At 38.9% G+C, this 20,412-nt stretch overlaps 1 protein-coding gene across 3 annotated transcripts in view; it reads left to right on the top strand.

Moving 5' to 3' along the window:
- PPP2R5E (protein phosphatase 2 regulatory subunit B'epsilon) overlaps positions 1–20,412 on the top strand; it is a 148,772-nt gene that overhangs the window by 108,545 nt on the left and 19,815 nt on the right. For all 3 annotated transcript variants that reach the window (XM_059373343.1, XM_059373344.1, XM_059373342.1), the window contains exons 5-9: positions 993–1,085; positions 17,300–17,430; positions 17,553–17,612; positions 18,589–18,697; positions 20,337–20,390. In XM_059373343.1, the coding sequence (XP_059229326.1) occupies positions 993–1,085; positions 17,300–17,430; positions 17,553–17,612; positions 18,589–18,697; positions 20,337–20,390 (447 nt within the window). The remainder of the gene's footprint in view (positions 1–992; positions 1,086–17,299; positions 17,431–17,552; positions 17,613–18,588; positions 18,698–20,336; positions 20,391–20,412) is intronic.

The raw sequence follows: 20,412 nt of genomic DNA, 5'->3' as shown, positions 1-20,412 counted from the left end.
GTAGAAATATTTCCTTGTGAAATAATTGAGCAAATGCACCATGATGTATATTATTACATAATACACATTGTGGCATAATTTGACGTAGAAGTAAATCAGAAACTCCTATGTCCAAACATAGGAGATTGGTTAAATTGATTATGAATAATGGAATTATTCATTATAAATTATGTATAATGGTATTTTTTTTTTTTTAAGATTTTATTTATTTGACAGACAGAGATCACAAGTAGGCAGAGAGGCAGGCAGAGAGAGAGGGTGGGAGAAGCAGGCTCCCTGCTGAGCAGAGAGCCTGATGTGGGGCTCGATCCCAGGAGCCTGAGATCATGACCTGAGCCGAAGACAGAGGCTTTAACCCACTGAGCCACCCAGACGCCCCGATAGCTTAGATATTATTGACATCAATTGTATGTTTAGATGGTAAAAGTAACTTGAAAACTATATAAAAATATATTTATAGTTCATTGATATGTTGCAGAAATATAGAAAAAATCAGGAGGTTCATACATTAAATTGTTAACAGTGGTTATCATAAATGGTGAGGCAGTAGGGGATTTTTATTTGCTTTGTTTGGCTGTATTTTCAGATTTTTAATTAAAAAAGTTAAAAAACACAATAGCAACTATGAGCCACAAGAAGGGCTAGCATAGAGGCGCCTGGGTGGCTCTGGGTTAAAGCCTCTGCCTTCAGCTCGGGTCATGGTCCCGGGGTTCTGGGATCGAGCCCCACATCGGGCTCTCTGCTCGACGGGGAGCCTGCTTCCTCCTCTCTCTCTCTGCCTATCTCCTCTGCCTGCTTGTAATCTGTCTGTCAAATAGATAAATAAAAATCTTAAAAAAAAAAAAAAAAGAAGGGCTAGCATAGCTTATAACTGATATTAAAACTCAATTTTCTAAGCCCTGTCAGCTTCAGTGTTACGGGCTTTTTATGGTTTTTTGATACTACGCTCAGTGAATTATAATTTGAAATTAACTATAATCTGTTTGTTGCAGCTTGTATATGAATTTTTCATACGATTTTTGGAAAGCCAAGAATTCCAACCCAGCATTGCCAAAAAATACATAGATCAGAAATTTGTATTACAGGTAAGCAAAACAGAGAAAGTTTTATGCTTTGTATTGATTATTCAGTTGTAACACTTTACCTTTTCTCTTCATTGTTTAAAATCTTTCCGCAATGGTTCTATCAACTTTTAAACAAATACTGTATACATAAGTTAGTTCCATTATTGCCTGTTAAAAGTAATAGGTACTTCTTCAATTTGTTAGTTTATTGAAGGAAATTAATTTTGTTTTAAACAACAAGGAATGATAATGCCTAAATCTCTGCAGTTTCTTAAAATTTAATTATAAAGGAATTTCATATATAAGACCTCTAGTTTGTGTGAATCTTTCTGTAGCCTGAAAACTCCTATTTGCATAAGGATTCTTAAGGAACTATTGCATAGATCTGTTAAAACTGAATAAGCACGGTCAAGAGCATAAATAACCTTCATTAAGTAAAGTCAGATACTAATGAGCTTTCACAGCTAGGAAATAGCACTGCTTAATACCTTAAAATTCCTCTAAAGTGATTAACTCTCACCCATCTGTTTGGAGCTTCTTGGGGTGCATATTCTTCTTGATTTGCCATTTTATATTTTATAACAATAGACCACATCTTCCTTTTTACCTGGAACTTGGGAATGTTCATGACATTGAATTTTTAGGTAACACCTTCTTGGTCCTGTTGTTGACATTCATCTCTAAAAATCGGTACTTGAGCCAACTGGTGTATGGGGTATTGTAGCTCCTTTTTAAATGATTAATGAACACCTCATGTTGATAAGAATAAATATTTATCTCCTAGTGAGCCAGTAAGCAGAACTTCAAAGTTCAAATATTACTTTGGCCAGAAGTTGGTCTTCTATGTCTTACCTGGATAAAGATTGATAACATTTGTGATGACCTCATTTCCCTTCCTTAATTCAATTAATAAATTTAGAATTTGGTATGTGTTCGGTTGAGAGGCTTTGGAAAAGTGGGGTTTTTAGCAAAGAGGCTTTGGATAAAGAGAGGTAGGTAAATAGGTGGTTACATAGAACATTGGGTGAATAGGTCAACTGATCCAGATTTTTATACCAAGAAGGCAAAATGCATTTCAGACAAAAAAGCAACACGTTAACAGGTCTGTGTTTTGTACTGGAAAGTCCTTGCATTTATAAAGCACTTCGTAATTGTCAGAGCATCTTTATATACATTATTTTCATTCATACCATAATCTGAAACAGACAAAGCTAAATTTCAGGCCCATTTTGTAGATGAATAAACTGATGTCTAGAAACTTCTTCAAGTTTTCTCAAGCACATTTCCTGTTCTGGTTTTCTGTCCATTGTGTCAATGATGCCTCCTTGTGATTCCCCTCACTGTAACTTGGAATGACTTCAAGGTAGGACTAGCCCTCACTTCTCAACACTAATGAAATATTAAAGTTCCTTTATATTTATGGTAAATTAAAATACCCAGGAAGATCAGATAGTGAAGGCTGTGTTTAGTTTACATGGAAACAGTAAGAACTAGGATCTCAGGATGAAGCCAGTGCTTTTTTTCACGTGAAAAGCATGCTAGGCCCAGCCCAGCTCACTGTGTTCTTCGTGGTTGATGGGTACTGGTGATAATAAAGCTTATAAGCTTAAAACATCAGAGAAACCCAGACTTGAAAAGGGGTGTTCTGGGTTGTCTGTTCTAGTTCTTCACCCAGTGAGTTAGTCTCCTTTGAGACCCTGAGAAGGGGTGACTCCCATTTACTCTTTTTTAGTGCGGAAAGACCACATATCTGGGCAGATTGTTCTGTTTTTTATTAGAAAGTTCTTTATGTTGAACCTCCCTATACTTTGTACCCTTTGGCCTTATTTTCCCAGAGTAGTCCTTTAGTGTTCACTAGCTTGGACATAATGTTTCAGGTCTTAGAACACAGCACTTATGTTTACCTCTTGGCTTTTTCCTAGGAACAGGAGTAAAGTAGCAGCTCAAATGCTTGTAGCCTCATTTCTAACAAGTTGGTGACCAGGTGTCGGACAATAGGAGGTAGACAGGTTTCTATGAGCTTTGGCTGCCCCTCTTCTTTCAGTTAGACACCCCCCCCCCCCCGGCTCGCCCTGCCCAAGAGAAACAAATCCAGATTTTTATGTGAAATGTTCTGGTGAACTAAACCCATCTGCCTTCTGGATCTAGCTTAGCAGCTGTCAGTTTGCATTCTCTGTTCTAGACTGCGTCTTTACTTCTGTCAGCCCTATCTCATTTGTCTGTTTTGGAAGTCTTCAGCATGTGTCCATTTGTCTTTAAAATTGATATCTATGTATGAACATAGCGCCCTGAGCCTGGCCGGTCCCCCACAGCTTAGAGTTGGGTTCTACATTCCCTTGTGTGGGTCTCTTAAAGGGCAAGTCCCATTAGCTATTCTTGCTGCTCTTTCTTGCTGTTAACTTACGTTAACTTATGTTAAGCTTGTGGTCTTGAACTGATTTCTTTCTTTTTTAAAAAAAAAAAAGCTTTTTTAAAAATGCTTTTATTTATTTATTTAACAGACAGAGATCACAAGCAGGCAGAGAGGCAGGTAGAGAGAGAGGTGGGGAAGCAGGCTCCCTGTTGAGCAGAGAGCCCGATGCAGGGCTCAATCCCAGGACCCTGAGACCATGACCTGAGCCGAAAGCAGAGGTCTAACCCACTGAGCCACCCAGGGGCCCCTTGAGCTGATTTCTAATTTAGTTTTATGCATGATGTTGTAAAGATATGTTTTCCCTTGTTTTTTGTTCATTGTACAGTTTCCCTTTTAATCTAAGTGTAGGCTTTAACATAGATTCCTGCAGAATATCATTTCTTCCAAGCCTTTTGAAGTCTTTCTCGATCTTGAGTCTGTCTTCCACTGTATTCGTTGTGCCTTCCATCTTTATCACATCTTTGACTTTCTTAACTGTACTAGTAGCTGTTGGTTTCGTCTCAGGTCATTGATTAAAATTGTTAGAGTAGCCAGCACTGGTGACAGAGGCCTTCGGCCTGTCTTCAGCAGCTTTCCTCTATTTTAGAACAGGTTCATTAATCCGCAGTCTTTGGATTCCATCCTCCAACCTGTTAGAAATTTACTCTAGAATAGCATCATCCTTCTTAAATTTTAAAATTCTGTTCAGGGCACCTGGGGGGGTGCAGTCAGTTGAGCATCCGAGTCTTGGTTTCGGCTCAGGTTGTGATCTCAGGGTTGTGTGCTCGAGCCCTGCGTCAGGCTCTCTGCTCAGCGCAGAGTCTGCTTGGGACTCTCTCTTCCTCTCCCTTTGCTCCCTGCCCCTAAAATAAATACATAAATCTTTTTTTAAAAAAATGCTTAAAGTTTTTTTTGGTTATTGTTCATTAGGAGAGTGTAGGGGCTGTCAGATGCTCTGGTAGAAGCCAACACTGTGTCTTTACAGCATCCTCTTATCTATGGGCTTTGAGACTTTCTTATAAAAAGGAATGCCGTTCATCTGCCTTGGGGACATTGATGAACTTCTGGGGGCTACTGTTACTTATTGGTAATTTTGTCCCAAGTACTTAAAACCCATGTGATTGATCATCTGTCTCTGAATTTTGCCGGAGACAAGAAATCAAGTATATAGTGAATCCTTCTATAGCCTTTGCCTCATTTTTTACAAACTTTGCCTCCTTTACCTTCCCTCTGCTGGGTCTGGTGATGAACTCAACCTTCACCCCAGGGCTCCCAGAAGTTCCTGAATTTGTCAGGAAAGGGATAGGCAGAGTATTGGCAAAATCAGTAACGCCACTGGGTGATACTTGGATATAATCATATGACTAACAGAGCATTACCTATCATGTTGGGGTAAGCCCTGGGTGCCGATTAGCTGCCATTTTCCAGAATATCCTGTTCATTCATGTTGGTAACCTGTTGCATTGGTCTGCTGCCCCTTTTCCTACCCTTTGGTCTACTGATGATTTCCCTGGAATCCCAGCCCCCTCTAGGAGTGGGGTCTCAATCCCCTATGTAATTTTCCTGAGCTCCCTTTCTGGGAGATTTATTTCCAACCTGGGACCTGGTTGGCCTTTTGGAACTTAAGGCATTGTTGCTGCCCCTCCCCGCTGCCTTTTCCTCCTGCCACCATGCCTTACCTGTCTCTGAGCTTCAGCCCCTTCCTTTATGTATCCTATAGCCAGCTTATTCATGATTTACACCCCCGCTTTCCCCTGTCTGTTTCTCTCTCCTCAGCCCCCCCCCCCCAATTGTGCCACCTAGTTCTGGTGTGTTTGTTCGTAAGCCTGGTTTTCTTACGACATGAGAACCCTCATACCTTCCCCCTCTTGCAAGTCGGGGTGACATTGATTGCATTCTTCTTCTTTGAGCAGATTTTTTATTCTCTGGGGATTCTCAAAAGGAATTTCGGTGATCTCAACTTAAATTTTTTTTATTTAGTTAGGCATAATGTATTCTAGCCATGAGATTTAAACCTTATTTTCTATAGCAGCTAGCTGTATTCTTTACAGTCTATTCTGACTCTCATTTTTCCCATCAATAAAGACAAAAGCAAAATAAGAATTGAGCTATTTCAACATGATGTAGTGGAAAGAAAGTTAACAAGCTGTGGATTTGCATCCTGACTCCTCTGTATACTTTAAGTAGTATATATTGCAGGAGCTAAGAATATGTGATGTGGGGTAAGACAGAACTGCTTAAAACCCCGGCTTTCCCACCTACTCGGCAGTGTGACTTTCAGCCAGTTACTGCACTCTCTGTCCAAGCTCGAGTCTCCTCATTTGTAACATGCGGTGACAGGAAAATAGGATGTGCCCCCAAACTGACAGTTGGTAAATCTGCTTAATTGAGTTGGCACTATACATACAAAGACAGGCTCCCTTCCTTCACTTGTAAACAAATACTTGAAAACTTGGGCAGATTTTTGACTTTTCTGAGCGTCAGTGTTTTCTTCTGTAAAATGGCTATAATGGTGACCTCTCTTTTAACAAGTAGACTTGTTATGAGATAAAACGGTCTGACTTGTAAAAACATCTGCTGTTACCATGCATGGTTTATAATAGTTGCTCATTAAATACTAATTCCTTTTTAAATATACTTCTCATACTATATTATCTACCCACATTAGCAGAATATCTTATTTTTCTTGATTCCAGTATTAATTTTAAAATTTCCACCTTTTGAAATGAAATGTAAAAGTTTATGTGAAACTTAAAGGAAGATTTTGCAAAGAAGCCTTGAATAAATAACATACTCCTAGATGGGAAATTTGCCATCATGAGGATATCCATAGAATGTCAAGTTAATTTATACATTTGGTGCAGTTCTAATTAAAATTTCAGTCGTTTGGGGGCACCTGGGCCACTCAGTCAGTTAAGCATCTGCCTTTAGCTCAGGTCATGATCCCAGAGTCCTGGGATCACATCCCATGTCAGGTTCCTGCTTAACAGGAGAGTCTGCTTCTCCCTCTCCCTCCCCGCATTCATTCTCTCTCTCTCTCCCCTTCTCAAATAAAAAATAAAATATTTTAAAAATTTTCAGTAGTTCAGTAGATTTTTTATTTGAAAATTTCAAAAGTTCATGAAATAAAAGATTTTTGAAAAAGAAAAGTATTATGATCCCTTGCCTATTAGATATTAAAACATATAAATGTTTAACAGATATAACTATAAAGGTACATGAATGAAATCAGTATGGCATAGGGGCTCCTGGATGGCTCAGTCGGTTAAGCATTCAACTCTTGATTTGGGCTCAGGTTCTGATTTCAGGGTTGTGAGACTGAGCCCTGCCCTTAGCACAGAGCCTGCTTGAGATTCTCTCTCTGCCTCTCTTCTCCCTCTGCCTCTCCCCTCACTCGTGTGCTATAAACAAACAAACAAATGAACAAAATCTTAAAAGAAGAAAAACCACCACAATGACACACCAGTGTGGCCTAGATACAGTGGGAGACTGGAACATAGCAGAGGCTTGGGTAGAAAAGACCCTTTTTAGTGTGCCAAAACCCCCCCAAAATGTACCTATATATATATAGATAAATAGAGATATGTGTTGTGCATATATATGTATGTATTAACTTGGTATACCCCTCTGAAGAGGAAAACTGATAGTATTCTGTCAGTTTAAATTCTATCAACTTAAATTTTACACTGAGCAATTCCTTAAGTAGTCAGATGGGTACACAAAGATATACGTACAAGGATATTGAATGTGTCATTGTTAATAATTATTAGAAATATTGGAAACAATTTAAGAGTTCCTCAGTAGGGGTTTAGTTGAATAAACCATGGACATTCATATAATGGAATATTCAGATGGTAAAGAGAATGAGAGCTACACATGATCTATTTTTAAGGGTAACATGCACGTTCTGGAACAGTATGAATTTTTTGAATCTGAGTCTTATTTTAGGGAAAAGGAGGGTTTGTATATGCACTAAAAATTTTGGAAGGCAGTACACCAAATTGTTGTTAGTCATCTGGTAGAATGTGATTATATGTGATGATCACCACTTTCTAATTTTTGTATTTTTCTGTTTTTTAACATTTAAAAAATAATGAACATGTATGTTATAATCAGTATGAGTAGTAAAAATATCTAGATTGCAAGTACATTCTTATTTTGTTGCCTGACATTTCTTATAAGCCTCAGCTGATTCTGTGCATTAGGCTTCCTAAGACTGTTTCTCTAAGACTGCCCCATTCATTTGTACTTCACATTTGTTGTGATTCCTTCCTTTCATCACTTATATATGTATATGCCCTTTTGAAATCTGAAGTTCTGGGGTGCCTGGGTGGCTCAGTCAGTTAAGCGTCTTCCTTCGCTCAGGTCATCATCCCAAGGTCCTGGGATCGAGCCCCACATCGGGCTCCCTGCTTGGTAGAGAGCTTGCTTCTCCCTCTCCCTCTGCCTGCTGCCCCGCCTACTTGTGCTCTCCATCTCTCTGACAAATAAATAAAAAAATATAAAATGAAATAAAATCAGAAGTTCAATGGAAAGCTGCCAGTATTGCCTCAAGAGTCCTTTTCAATACTAATTTTTGTCCTCATCAGGAAGTTGTATAGATTGGTGGTTAAGTGTATATATGCTGGTTTGAATTCAGACTCTGGCATTTTTGTAGTGCATGGCCTTGGGCAGGTTCTGTGACTGCTTTACCTCAGTTTCCTCATCTGAAAAATAAATGCAAAATATCCACAATACAATGCTCAGGTTGTTGTGGAGATTTAATAAGCGAATACAGACATAGCACTTGGAACAATTCCTGACAGGAGTCATTGGTCAGTAAATGTTATGTTACTGCTATAACTACTATTTCTATTAGGATCAGTTCTTGTTTTGAGAATCTTCTTTTGGGGGTGCCTGGGTGGCTCAGTGGGTTAAGCCTCTGCTTTCGGCTCAGGTCATGGTCTCAGGGTCCTGGGATTGAGCCCTGCATCGGGCTCTCTGCTCAACAGGGAGCCTGCTTCCCCACCTCTCTCTCTGCCTGCCTCTCTGCCTACTTGAGATCTCTGTCTGTCAAATGTCAAATAAATAAATAAAATCTTAAAAAAAAAAAATCTTCTTTAGTAATCCTTCTAGAATAGCCTCAGGCTGCGAAGTCATATGGTGTTGGTCTATCAGCATCTTAACTAGCATGTTAGAATTTTTTGAAATCCGACTTAAACCATTCTAAAAATCAAAGAAACCCTTTGGACTCTATTTTTATAGCTCCTCTCTGGTTATTGAGATTTTTTTTTTTCAGATGTTAAATGTGGTCTCTCCTGTCCTTGGGTTCATTTCACCATTGATTTCTTCCAGTGTTAGAAGTAAATATTTATTAGTGCCAGGATCATATACCTTTAACAGGTGAAAAACAAGGATAACACATTCAGATCTTTACAGAGTCCAGACAAGTGATAGGTAATGGTGTAGTTTAGGTGTGACACGGAGTGACCGAAACAGTAATGACCTAGAGAGGTTAAGAGAACCTGGAAATCTAGATTTTTGTGTGGGCCAGACAAAACTCTCTGTGACTTGTATGTACCTTTGAAGAGTTTGCTGTTTTTTTAATTTAAGAATGGTATGACTGACTGACTGACTTGTTTAAATTTCATTGTAATTTTTATTAAATCTAGATTTACATAACCTTTAGCATTTCTTATGTACTTAATGTAAGTCTTTACACAAGAAAGCTGTCAGATTATCAAGGATAGTCAATTGATTACATAGTGCACTCCTGTCTAAGGTAATGTTGTTGATTTTAGACATAGTAACCGCCTTTATGCTATAAAGCGTGCAGCCTGGCTTAGGCTTATGGAACGTGTCTTTTCCCAATAAAGATAATTTTCATCTGTGTTAGGACAGTTGGGAAAATGGTTTCTTTATGATCTCCGCTCTGCCCGCCTCTCCCCCCAACCCGCCCCTGCCAAAGATGGGATGCCAAACCTTGAATTATTTCACTGGGTGTATTATTGTGGCAAGAGTTTAGTAGCATATTTCTAAAGACTGCTTTCAACCACTCTGCAAATCTGAAAAGCAGTCAGTGGTTGCTAAGAGACATACTATTCAAGCGTCCCCATAAACATATGTACTGCTGGAGATTGCGATTTAGCATTTGTATTTCACATTTGCAGTTATATTTAGCTGAAAGGTGCCGTAATTATCATGCAAATTATGCAAATAGTTTACCCTGTCCTTAAAAGTCACCTTTTATTATTGTGCTTTAAAAACTCAATAAATAAATAAATAAATAAATAAATACTCAAGACACATTGGACAAGACACAAACCGACCGGTTAAAAATTTTCTAAGTTCTAAACTGAAATAAATTCCACGAGGCCTTGAATCTCAGCTCTAATACAAAGAGCTATTTTCCAAACAAGTTCCTTGAATATGTCAAAATGTTTGCATTTCTCTCTCAGAGTCTCTATAGCAAATAAAACTTAAGAGAACTTAGTCGATGAGGAATTTTATCAGATAGCCATTACCAATTACTCTTCACCTCGCCCCATCCAGTCCATCCTAGAGTGTAGCAGCCGTGGAGAAGGGCTTCAGCGTTTGCGGCTCCTGCGTCCAGAGCCAGCTCTGCGGTGTGCAGCTTGGGCCGTGACTCGGGGCCCTATGCCGAGAGGGGCCCTGTTGTTGGTTTCATGCTTTGCTGCTGTTGCTGTTTTGAACTCTTTGTGGTTTTTGCACAAGGAGCACTGCATTTTCATTTTGCATTGGGCCCCACAAATTATGTAGCTAGTCCCTGCCTGCATCCCACTAAGTGCATCATTATGTAGAATAACCACTCTTTCTTGAAATGCTGACCAAATTGATTGTCTTAAAATTTTAAATCGCCAGCTTTTGTTGAATCAGTCTAAATGAAAGCTTGAGGGAAAAAAGAATGGACTTCTCTAGTTTGTGGGAAGAATGCCTGAAATTAGGAAGAAAATAAAAGCATTGCAACTTGGCAGACTTGTTCATGTTTAAAGGACTTACACCTTTGAAATTTTTATACTGAGTTCCCAGGGGAGTCTTGAAGTCAGAATTGCTAGAAGCTTGTAATGTGTAACTTTTAGATCTTTTGTCCATACTGTGTTTCTCAGTGGTGCCCGTAGATCAGCTCATTTGATGTGTTGGTCCTCTTGAGTTGTTTTCATTTGTTGGAGTCAGGTTGCTGTTGGCTCTTGCTGCTTGGTTCTGGACTGTTTTCTCATGAGCAAAGGTATTCAGAAGGTATTTTTCAGGTGGTAGAAGAGCTAAAGTTAAAAACAAAGCCAGAAATATGGAGACCTGATTTTAGTTTGGATGAAAACATCATTTACATGAAAAACATGTAAAATAGATGTAGAATAGCAGTTTCACTGATTGTTTACTTAAGCATTTCTGATGTTCTTTAAAATCTTTTTTACATGGAATGGGGCATGGTAGTTGCTTCTTTATCATAGTAAAGGGCAGTTGGGCTTTTTGTTTCAAGCCTTTTGCTCTTAATTTTTAAAAAGAATTTTAATTGGGGCGCCTGGGGTGGTGCAGTCCGTTAAGCATCCGACTCTTGGTTTCAGCTCAGGTCATGATCTCAGGGTCTCAGCTCAGGTCATGATCTCAGGGTCGTAAGACTGAGCCTCACATTGGACTCTGCTCAGTGTGGACTCTGCTTGAGGTTCTCTTTCCCTCTCCCTCAGCCCCTCCTGCTCGTGCTCTCTCCTGTTCTCTCTCAAATAAATAAATCTTTAATTTTTTTGAATTAGTAAGTAATGTCTGTTTAAAAAAATTCAAGTATATTTATATGGATTATAAAGACAAATAGCAGTCTGCTGCCTCAGTCCTTCCCCAGCTGAGTCTCACTCCCTAGAAGTAACCACATTCAAGTCTTTAGCTGTTTGCTTCTATGTATCTTCCTATCTCTAACAGGCATTCTTGTACTGCTGTTTCTTGATTTTGAAAAACTTTTCCTGGGCGCCTGGGTGGCTCAGTGGATTAAGCCGCTGCCTTCGGCTCAGGTCATGATCTCGGGGTCCTGGGATCGAGTCCCGCATCAGGCTCTCTGCTCAGCAGGGGGCCTGCTTCCCTTCCCCTCTCTGCCTACTTGTGATCTCTCTCTGTCAAATAAATAAATAAAATCTTTTTAAAAAAAAAACTTTTCCTACTATAAATCATTATATGTCTCCTTCTGTATCTCCCACACCTACATCTTAATAATGTGGTTAGTTATGTCACAAAATCTAATGAAATGAAATTGTAGTGTTGCATTAGTAGGACTGTGTACATGTTCTCAGCCGAGACACATTTTAGACTATGATTGCATTTCTTACAGAGCTTTTTCGAAAACCTCTGGGATGAATAATGTGCCTTATTTTTCACATGCTTGCTTTCCTGTGTATGGGTTACTCGTTCACTGCTCAGTTCTTTTCTGAGAGCACCGTACAACTCTTCCTAGTCTGGCCCACGCACCAGCCAGCCTCTCGGTTCCATTGTTGTCCTTGGAGGCCTCCTTCCTGAAGCTGGAGCCCCATCATCCTGCGCTAGTCAGCACGGGTGGCTTCCCCTTGGCTGGAGCCACAGTGGTCGTTCTGGGACGTCCCTTCGCCACTCTTCTGTACTGTGTTTTTCCTGGCTTATCTCCCTTTCTTTCATTTTGGCAGGATACATCCTCTAGATGCTTCCTAAGAAAGTATGAATGGGATATAAATTTTTCAAGCCCTAGTTCTCGAAACATGTTTATTCTGCCCACATACTTGATTGACATTTTGGCCAGATAGAGAGTTATGGGTTAGAACCCATATTTCCTCAGAAGTTTTAGGGAATTCTCGATTGTCTTCTATTTCTGGTGTTGGTATTGAGGAGGCCTGCACCGGCTGAACTCCTTATGCTTTACAGTGTCCCATTGTGTCCCTAAGCTTTTGAGATCTACTCTGTCCCCAGCGTCCAGGTAATTCAAAGTTATGTGCTTTGGTGCAGGTCTTTGTTTATTAATTGTACAGAGAACATAATGGCCCTTATATATATTGAAACTCATGTCTTATTTTTCTTTTAATTGCATTGAATTCTTTGTCAGATAATTTCATTTTCTTTGCTTGGTGTCTCTGTACCTATTCTCTGTGCCTTTTTGGAACGTGTTGGACCTTCTGGATTGATCCTCTAGTTATCTTCTTCTTTAAAATGGTCTTCTTTTGGTTATACTTTCAGGATACATTTGTTCATTCTAATGTTCCAGTTCTTCTGAACTTTTTATTTCTGTTATGTCCTGAATTTCCAAAAGTTCTTTTTTATTTTCTGAATATTCATCTGTAACAGTTCTGGTTTTGTTTCAGGGATCCAGCAGATTTGCTTATTTCTGAGGATAAGTTCTTTTCTGTGGTTTTTTTGTTTTTTTGTTTTTGTTGTTGTTGTTTGTTTGTTTTTTTTTTTACTTGCATTGTGGCTATTTCCTCTGAGTTCTAAATGATTGTTTTGGTCTCCATCTTTTATGTTAGGATGTCTGATGATCCTTGGCTTCATAGTCATATGGTAGTCACCATAGAGCCTCTTAGGGCCATCTAAGAACCTTGTTAGAATGTGTGTGTTTGCGCTCACATGCCTGTGTGCATACACACAGATGGGAGACACTTAGAACACTGTGCAGAGACCTTGCTCTTTCATCAGGAAACTCTCAAATATCAATAGGTATCAATAGGTGCTTCCTCTTGAGGCTGTCAAGAGGCTGAGGCCGAGGTCCCTCAAAAGGGACCTTCGTATCCCCTACTTTCATCTAGAATTTTGGGGGCTTAGTCTCATTCTAAGAGACAGCAAATGTCTCATTCCTCAGCATGCAGAGTTTTACTTAATCCTTTTATTTTCAATAAATTTTTCATTTTACTGTGTACAATGTCTTGAAAACTAGAGACTTGCATGTTTATGCTCTCCAGACTTCGATTGTAAATCTTCAGTCCACTGCTTGGGACATGGATCTGGGAGGTCTTGTTACTCTTTCGACAAACTTTCAACCAGGCCTCTTTTTCGCTCCCCACACCCTTGCCATCAAATATATCTGGCGTCTTCAATTCTTAAGCCTTTTAAGGGTTCTCTGCTGTGAACTGGCTTGCTTCTTGTTTGGCTTCCATCCCTGCTGGCAGAATGGAAAAACACTTAGCAGAGTGGAGGAAGAGGAAACCCAAGATAGTTACCCCTTGCCATCCACTTTCCATCTTTGAAAAATTTGCAGATTTGTCTCATCTGCTCTCTACTCCTCTCTGCTCTGTGTGTTTCTTCCTTTTTTATTCCTTTATTCTCATCTCAGAGAGGGCTCTGGGGGAGAAAGTTTCTCTACCCTGTCTGATTGGAAGACCCTAACTGCCTTTTTCATTTTGCCCTTCTCATTTTACTGTAGATTTTTTTAATGACGCTCAAAGGAGGGTTCTTTGGCTATATCACTGTACGGTTCATCCCTGTTTGTTAAATTCAGGAAGGGTGGTTTTGTAAACTAGGAGTCAGCATGTTGGCAGGTCTGTCTTTGCTCTGTAATCACCTTGGAAACTCTCCAGCTTCTTTTCTCTGACAAGTTGTTGCTATATTGTAGGGAGTGCAGTCCGCTGGGCATTTATAGTTGCTGGATTGTATTTCCCATTGCTTTTTTTGAGGGGAGTGTATATATGACTAAGCACAAGACATACTTTGTTTTGGAAATCAGAGCTCATCCTACTCCCCGTTTTGGGGCCTGTGCATTATTATACTTTCTCTTTTGTCTTTTACACCATAAAATCATCAAAAATATGTTCTGTAGAGCAGCATGAAAATAATTTATATACTGTAATTTTTCTTTCTCATAGAATATTATGTATATATGTATACACACACATATTTAGTTATTTATTTGTGGCTTTGTAAATGACTTAAGTTAGATGCTTGTGTATTTATGTTTTTGAGGGCTTAATGAAAACATTAGTTAAATAATTTTTGCTTAATTACTTTATTTTCATTAAGCTCTTAAGATTAACATTATATACACAAGTGTAGTTGATTCAGGTTTTGCTAACAGCACACTCCCTCAGACTTTCTCTAATTTATGTTGGTTGCAGATTACTCATTACATCCTTTTACAACACTTAAAAATAGAAACCAGATTAAAAAAATTGAACTTAAAAGATGAATTATTTCCATCAACAAGGAATAAGATTAGGTTAGAGATCTTACATCATTTTGTGTGTGTTGTAGATAAGAGATACTGAACCCATGGGACTTTTTTTTTTTTTTTTTTTACTTATAATTGTCACATACCTTTCGTCCTTAGACTATTTCCTGTGGAAATGTATAGTTGACTTGCTCATTGATTTCCCAATGGGCTCCAAGTTTGTTCAGTGGTGTCTGTGTGCACAGGAACAAGGACAGTTCCTGGCATATGCAGAGATTGAATGATTGGCTGATTGATTGTGGGGCTGAATGGGCAGAGAGATGGCAGGTATTTTAATAGGATCTTCTCTTCTGATAGGCTGCTGGTGACGGTATGTGTTCTTGAACCAGCCATGAACACTCTCCTTCCACTTCAGCCTCCTAACTTCTTCATGGGTCAGCCTGGGTGTAACTTCCTCCAGAAGCCCTCCCTATCACTCTGATCCTCCCAAATACAGTAGATTTGTCTGCTGTGTATTTAGCATCCTAAACCACTTATGCTCTTTGTTTACTTAGATTCCTCATTTAGACTAGACTCTGTGAAAGCTGATTTTGTCTGTCTTGCTTATCATTATATCCCTGACACCTTGCCCATTGGCTGGCTCTTAATAGGCACACATATTTATCTGAGATAATTCATTTTTTGGATGGGTGGATGGATGGATGACATTGTATAGCTAAAAATTGCACCTGTCTCACTGACCAATTTTAAAGATTCTCCCTCAGTTTGTACTTCCTGCCATTATCTGAAGGGCCATTCTTTGTCTATAATTTTGTCTTCTGCTCAAAGAAAAGCAGCAGGCAAAAGTAGATAATTTATTTGATTACTGCCCGAGTTATTCTCCTACTCTCTTAATTACCTGATTCATGCTTATGGAGGTCTTGATAGCTTCTTTGGTAATTATGGTGGTCTGTGTTGCTTTGTAGACTGTCTATATGTTCTTGAAATATTTTACATTTACTATAGTAAATGCTTTTACTATAAAGTCAACTTAAGGATAAACAGTAAGTCCTGCTTTACTGTGATGATAATGAATATATGAGCAACACAGTAAAATTCAAACCAGTCTCCGGGTTCGTTCTTCAGCTAGAGAAGAACCTTCCCAGAACCTGTCATTTTAAAAAAAAACACAAAGCTTTATTGAGATATAATTCATATACCATAAAATTCACCCTTTTAAAGTTTATAATTCAGTGTTTTTAGTGTATTCACCAACTTGTACAACCATCAGTACTGTAAATTACAGAACATTTTTTATCGGGCCTGAAAGAAACACCATGGTCCTTAGCAGACATTCTTCCTTCTGCTGTCTGTATCGATTGGCCATAGTCCAGATATTTCACATAAATGGAATTCTACAATAATTTTTTTTGTCCGTCTTCTTTGACTTAGCATGATGTTTGAGAGGCTCATCCATGCAGTGGCGTAGATCAGTAGTCATTCCTTTTTATGGCTGAGTAATAGTCCACTGGAGCACATTTTGCTCATCCATGCATGAGTTGGTGGACGTTAGGATTGTTTCCGATGGGGCTGTTATGAATCATGCTGCTCTGATCACTCATGTACGAGTGTTTTTGTTGTCAGGTTGATATCATCATTCAGTTTTGAACTTTAGCTTAAAATGAGTAGAAACCTTGGGCGCCTGGGTGGCTCTGTGGGTTAAGCCTCTGCCTTCAGCTCAGGTCATGATCTCAGGCTCCTGGGATCGAGCCCCGCATCAGGCTCTCTGCTCAGAGGGATCCTGCTTCCTCCTCTCTCTCATTGCCTGCCTCTCTGCCTACTTGAGATCTCTTGTCTGTCAAATAAATAAATAAATTTAAAAAAAATGAGTAGAAACTTAACAAATGTTATTCATATATAGCATACATACAGAAGTGCTAAATGTTCATCTCAGGTTTTACAAAGTTAGCATACTTGTGTAACAAGAACCAAGCTCTACAAAGAGAACATTTTCGGTACTTTTGGGGACTTTTGAATGTTGGCTTTGGGTTAAGTTGTTTCGTTGTTTCATTTACCTGTATGCTCGAGTAGATCTGACAGCTTCCTCTTGACTGTGTATTTGAAACGTAAGGTCAGTGGGTAGTTTATTTTACAACAGGGCAGCAGCTGAGATGACAGACTGTAGGGCCTCGATTGCTTGGGTTCGAACCCCAACTCTGCCATACATTAGTGAGACCATGGGCAGATTACCTAACATTTCTGCGCTCCGATTTCCTCATCTGTAAAATGGGGATAAAACTACCTTATGGAGGGGAGCACCTGGGACTCTCAGGCAGTTCATTTCCCTCTTGATTTCAGCTCAGGTCTCACTCTCAGGGTCGTGAGTTCAAGCCCCACATTGGAGTGAAGCCTGCTTAAACAAACAGACCAAAAACTACCTTATAGGGAGGGTTACTACAAGTGGGTAGTTTAGAAAATTACATGATGATCATTCTAAAAGCTGTATTTGTGTTCTCTTATTATTGTTGTTAGGATTACTGTTATTGTGTCTGTCTCTTCAGTAGAATGTAAGCCTCTTACCTGACTTATGAATCAGTTTTCCAAAGACTGGCTACTGGTGCCTGGCACTTAATAGATACTCAAGAAATTTTTTTAAGAAGTAAAGGAGGGAGGGGTTTTAAATGATGAGTGGCAGAATTCCTAAATCATTTCCTGAACCCACTTTTGACAGCTACACTGTCTTTTCTTTTACAACAGCTTTTGGAGCTGTTTGACAGCGAAGACCCTCGGGAACGGGACTACTTAAAAACAGTCTTACACAGAATTTATGGCAAATTTCTTGGTCTTAGAGCATTTATCCGAAAACAGATTAACAATATTTTTCTAAGGTAAGTGGAGGGTGGGGGAAGAAGGAGAAGCAAAATTGGTGGTTTTATAGAAGTGTTAAATGAACTTCAAACATTTGAGCATCGTGTACTGACTTTATTCTTTCTTTTCTTGTTTAAAAAAGGTTTGTTTATGAAACAGAACACTTCAATGGTGTAGCTGAACTGCTGGAAATATTAGGAAGGTAAGCACATTTTTAGCTAATGGCTAATCTCAGGTGAATAGCATTTTGAGAATGAGATTCAAGTGGCACAGGGAAATGCTGACCTACATCTCTTGCTGTAGGTACATGGGGCACTCTTAATTTGTGCTTTCCCATGTTTCCCAACTGACTCTACAAGACGTGATTTCTTGTTCCTCCTTGTCCCACAATTATGCATTGCTGATTTCTACTGGAATGACTGAAAGAGCTAACAGTTCGTTCATTGCTACAGAGAAAATACATCTAATTGCCCCCAAACCTGTTACTCCACAACATCTTATTCTCGTAGTTTCTAGGCTACCTGTCCTTTGCCATATCTTTTGAAAGCAAGTTAAAATAAATTGGAAAGATTGCCATTTTCGTTGGAACCACGAACCCAGGAGTAGTTCTTGAACAGCTGCTGCTGGGAGAAGTAGAATGAATTGGAAAGAGACAGCTGCTGTGTAGGTTTTTATACACAAGGGAGGTTAATGTGACTGGACAATGTGATTACTTAGTTTCTTCTCCTAATGTGAGGAGAAAAAGAAGGTGGAGTCACATGGTTTTTTCTGTGACTTCCCCAGGCAGGATTGCTGTGTCTGTGGTATTCTTAGTTGGAAAAGAAACTTCAGGAATGATGTCTGCACTTGGAAAGGTCATAAGTGAGGAGGGCAATGATTTTGGGGGAGAAGAAAAAATAAAGAGTTACTGATTACAAAAGCTTTTGGGAATCATCCAACTAGATGTTAAGAGCATAAGAGCCTATGCTAGATTATCATAAGCAAATTTTCTTAAATTTCCTTCCTACTTAAATGTATTCTTTGAAGTAACTCAGAAATCTTGAATGTCGTGGGGTTTGGGCTGTTTTGGACCAAATCGAAACTGATTCATATTTAACTTGGTCTTCCAGGAGCTGGTTGTCTCAGTTGAGTTGGTTGTGATCATGCTGCTAATTCATGTTTCTTTTTCTTTTTCCTAGTATTATCAATGGCTTTGCTTTACCTCTTAAGGCAGAACACAAACAGTTTCTGGTGAAAGTGTTGATCCCTTTACACACTGTCAGGAGCTTATCACTCTTCCATGCCCAGGTAGAATTTTATGCAACTACTTTTGGAAGCAATATTAGAAGTTTACAAACTCAGTGTTTCGTTGATACTGATATTTCCTTAGTTTAAAAAAACTCATATAAAATGCCTCCCAAGGAAAATTAAAATGTGTGCTCTGTTTTTCTGTGCATAGTAGATTCATGGGAATATTTTTCTTTCTTTCTTTCTTTTTTTTTTTTTTATTTTAAAGATTTTATTTATTTATTTGACAGACAGAGATCACAAGTAGGCAGAGAGGCAGGCAGAGAGAGAGGGAGGAGGAAGCAGGCTCCCTGCTGAGCAGAGAGCCTGATACTGGGCTCGATCCCAGGACCCTGAGATCATGACCTGAGCCGAAGGCAGAGGCTTTAACCCACTGAGCCACCCAAGCACCCCATGGGAATATTTTTCAAGTGGGAGGAGCATTTGTTCAGTCGTTTTACCTGAGAACTTTGAGGACCTGCCTAATTCACAAAATTATATGTTGAACATGTTACATACAATCAAATATATGGGTTTTTCAGATTTAAAGCTTTGCACATGTGTCATCATTTTAGAATATTCTGGAATATTTTATCTCCTCGTTTGCATTAGTCTATCAGTTTCTCTTTGCCCCCTAGTTAATTCACTATTTCCTTCTCACTTTATACACATAAATAAACAACCTCACAAGTCAACAAATCAATATTTTCACATCTTTTTATTTTTAGCCTCCATTACTTTAAAAAGCCTACTCTGTCTTGTCCCAAGTCTGTTTTCCGTGCTGACACTGCCTTGTGTGGTGAGCATGTCACTAGGGGACAGATAAATGATGTGGTGGCATTTTAAGTTTAGTTTTCCAAACCAATGGGAATGTTTTGAGTTTGCATAAAAATGTCACACATTTTTCTGAGCAGTGTTCCTCTTTAAATGTGAAATTCTGTGTTTCGAGGAAAAATTAGTCCATATGTTTCCAATTTAGAACACCATCAAAATGTTGTTTCGCAAGGGTGGATTTCTTGTCCAAAAATCTTTACGAGCCCTTTTACAAATCTTGCCTCTAGTATTTGAAATAGGCTATCACATTTCATGAGCGTGTAGAAGAATTCTTAACCTAGATGAGCCAGCATCATATGTAAAAACTCTTCCCTCCTCCAGCTGTGGCCAGGTACAACCTTTTGTCTCTTCATGAAACTGCTTCAGTTCGCACGGGCCACTTTAGGCAGTCAGCAGGGTGTTTAGTAAGTGCTGCCTACGTTTTTTTTTGTCTAGGACTCTTCTAGAAACACAGTAAAACCCAGTACTGTCGAGGTTGGCAAAAAGAGAAGGGAAGCCCATGAGATGTAGCTTAGACCATATGTAGATGAGATACTTTCAGAATATACTGACTGTGATATTTCTGCTTTTCATTAGCTGGATACTTCATGTCTCAGTATTCATTTAAAAAAAAAAATTCCCCTGGGGTGTTATTAGTGTCAATCTTTGGCTTGAAAAAGTAGCTTTTTTTTTTTTTTTCATTTTATATTTTATTTTTAAAATGAATTGAACATGAAGTTACTAAAACCAGAGTCTAGAAACTTTTTAGGAAGTTTTAATATGTTTTTTGAGTCCTTTTGAGTATATAGCATTTCCAATTTTGTCTTTCATTTTTCTGTTTCTCCAGCTGGCGTATTGCATAGTACAGTTTCTGGAGAAAGATCCTTCACTCACAGAACCAGTAAGTATTTTTTTCTATAATT

This window comes from Mustela nigripes, chromosome 13 (genome assembly GCF_022355385.1).
Source record: "Mustela nigripes isolate SB6536 chromosome 13, MUSNIG.SB6536, whole genome shotgun sequence".
NCBI classification, from domain to species: domain Eukaryota; kingdom Metazoa; phylum Chordata; class Mammalia; order Carnivora; family Mustelidae; genus Mustela; species Mustela nigripes.
This window is presented reverse-complemented; position numbering and strand designations above follow the sequence as displayed.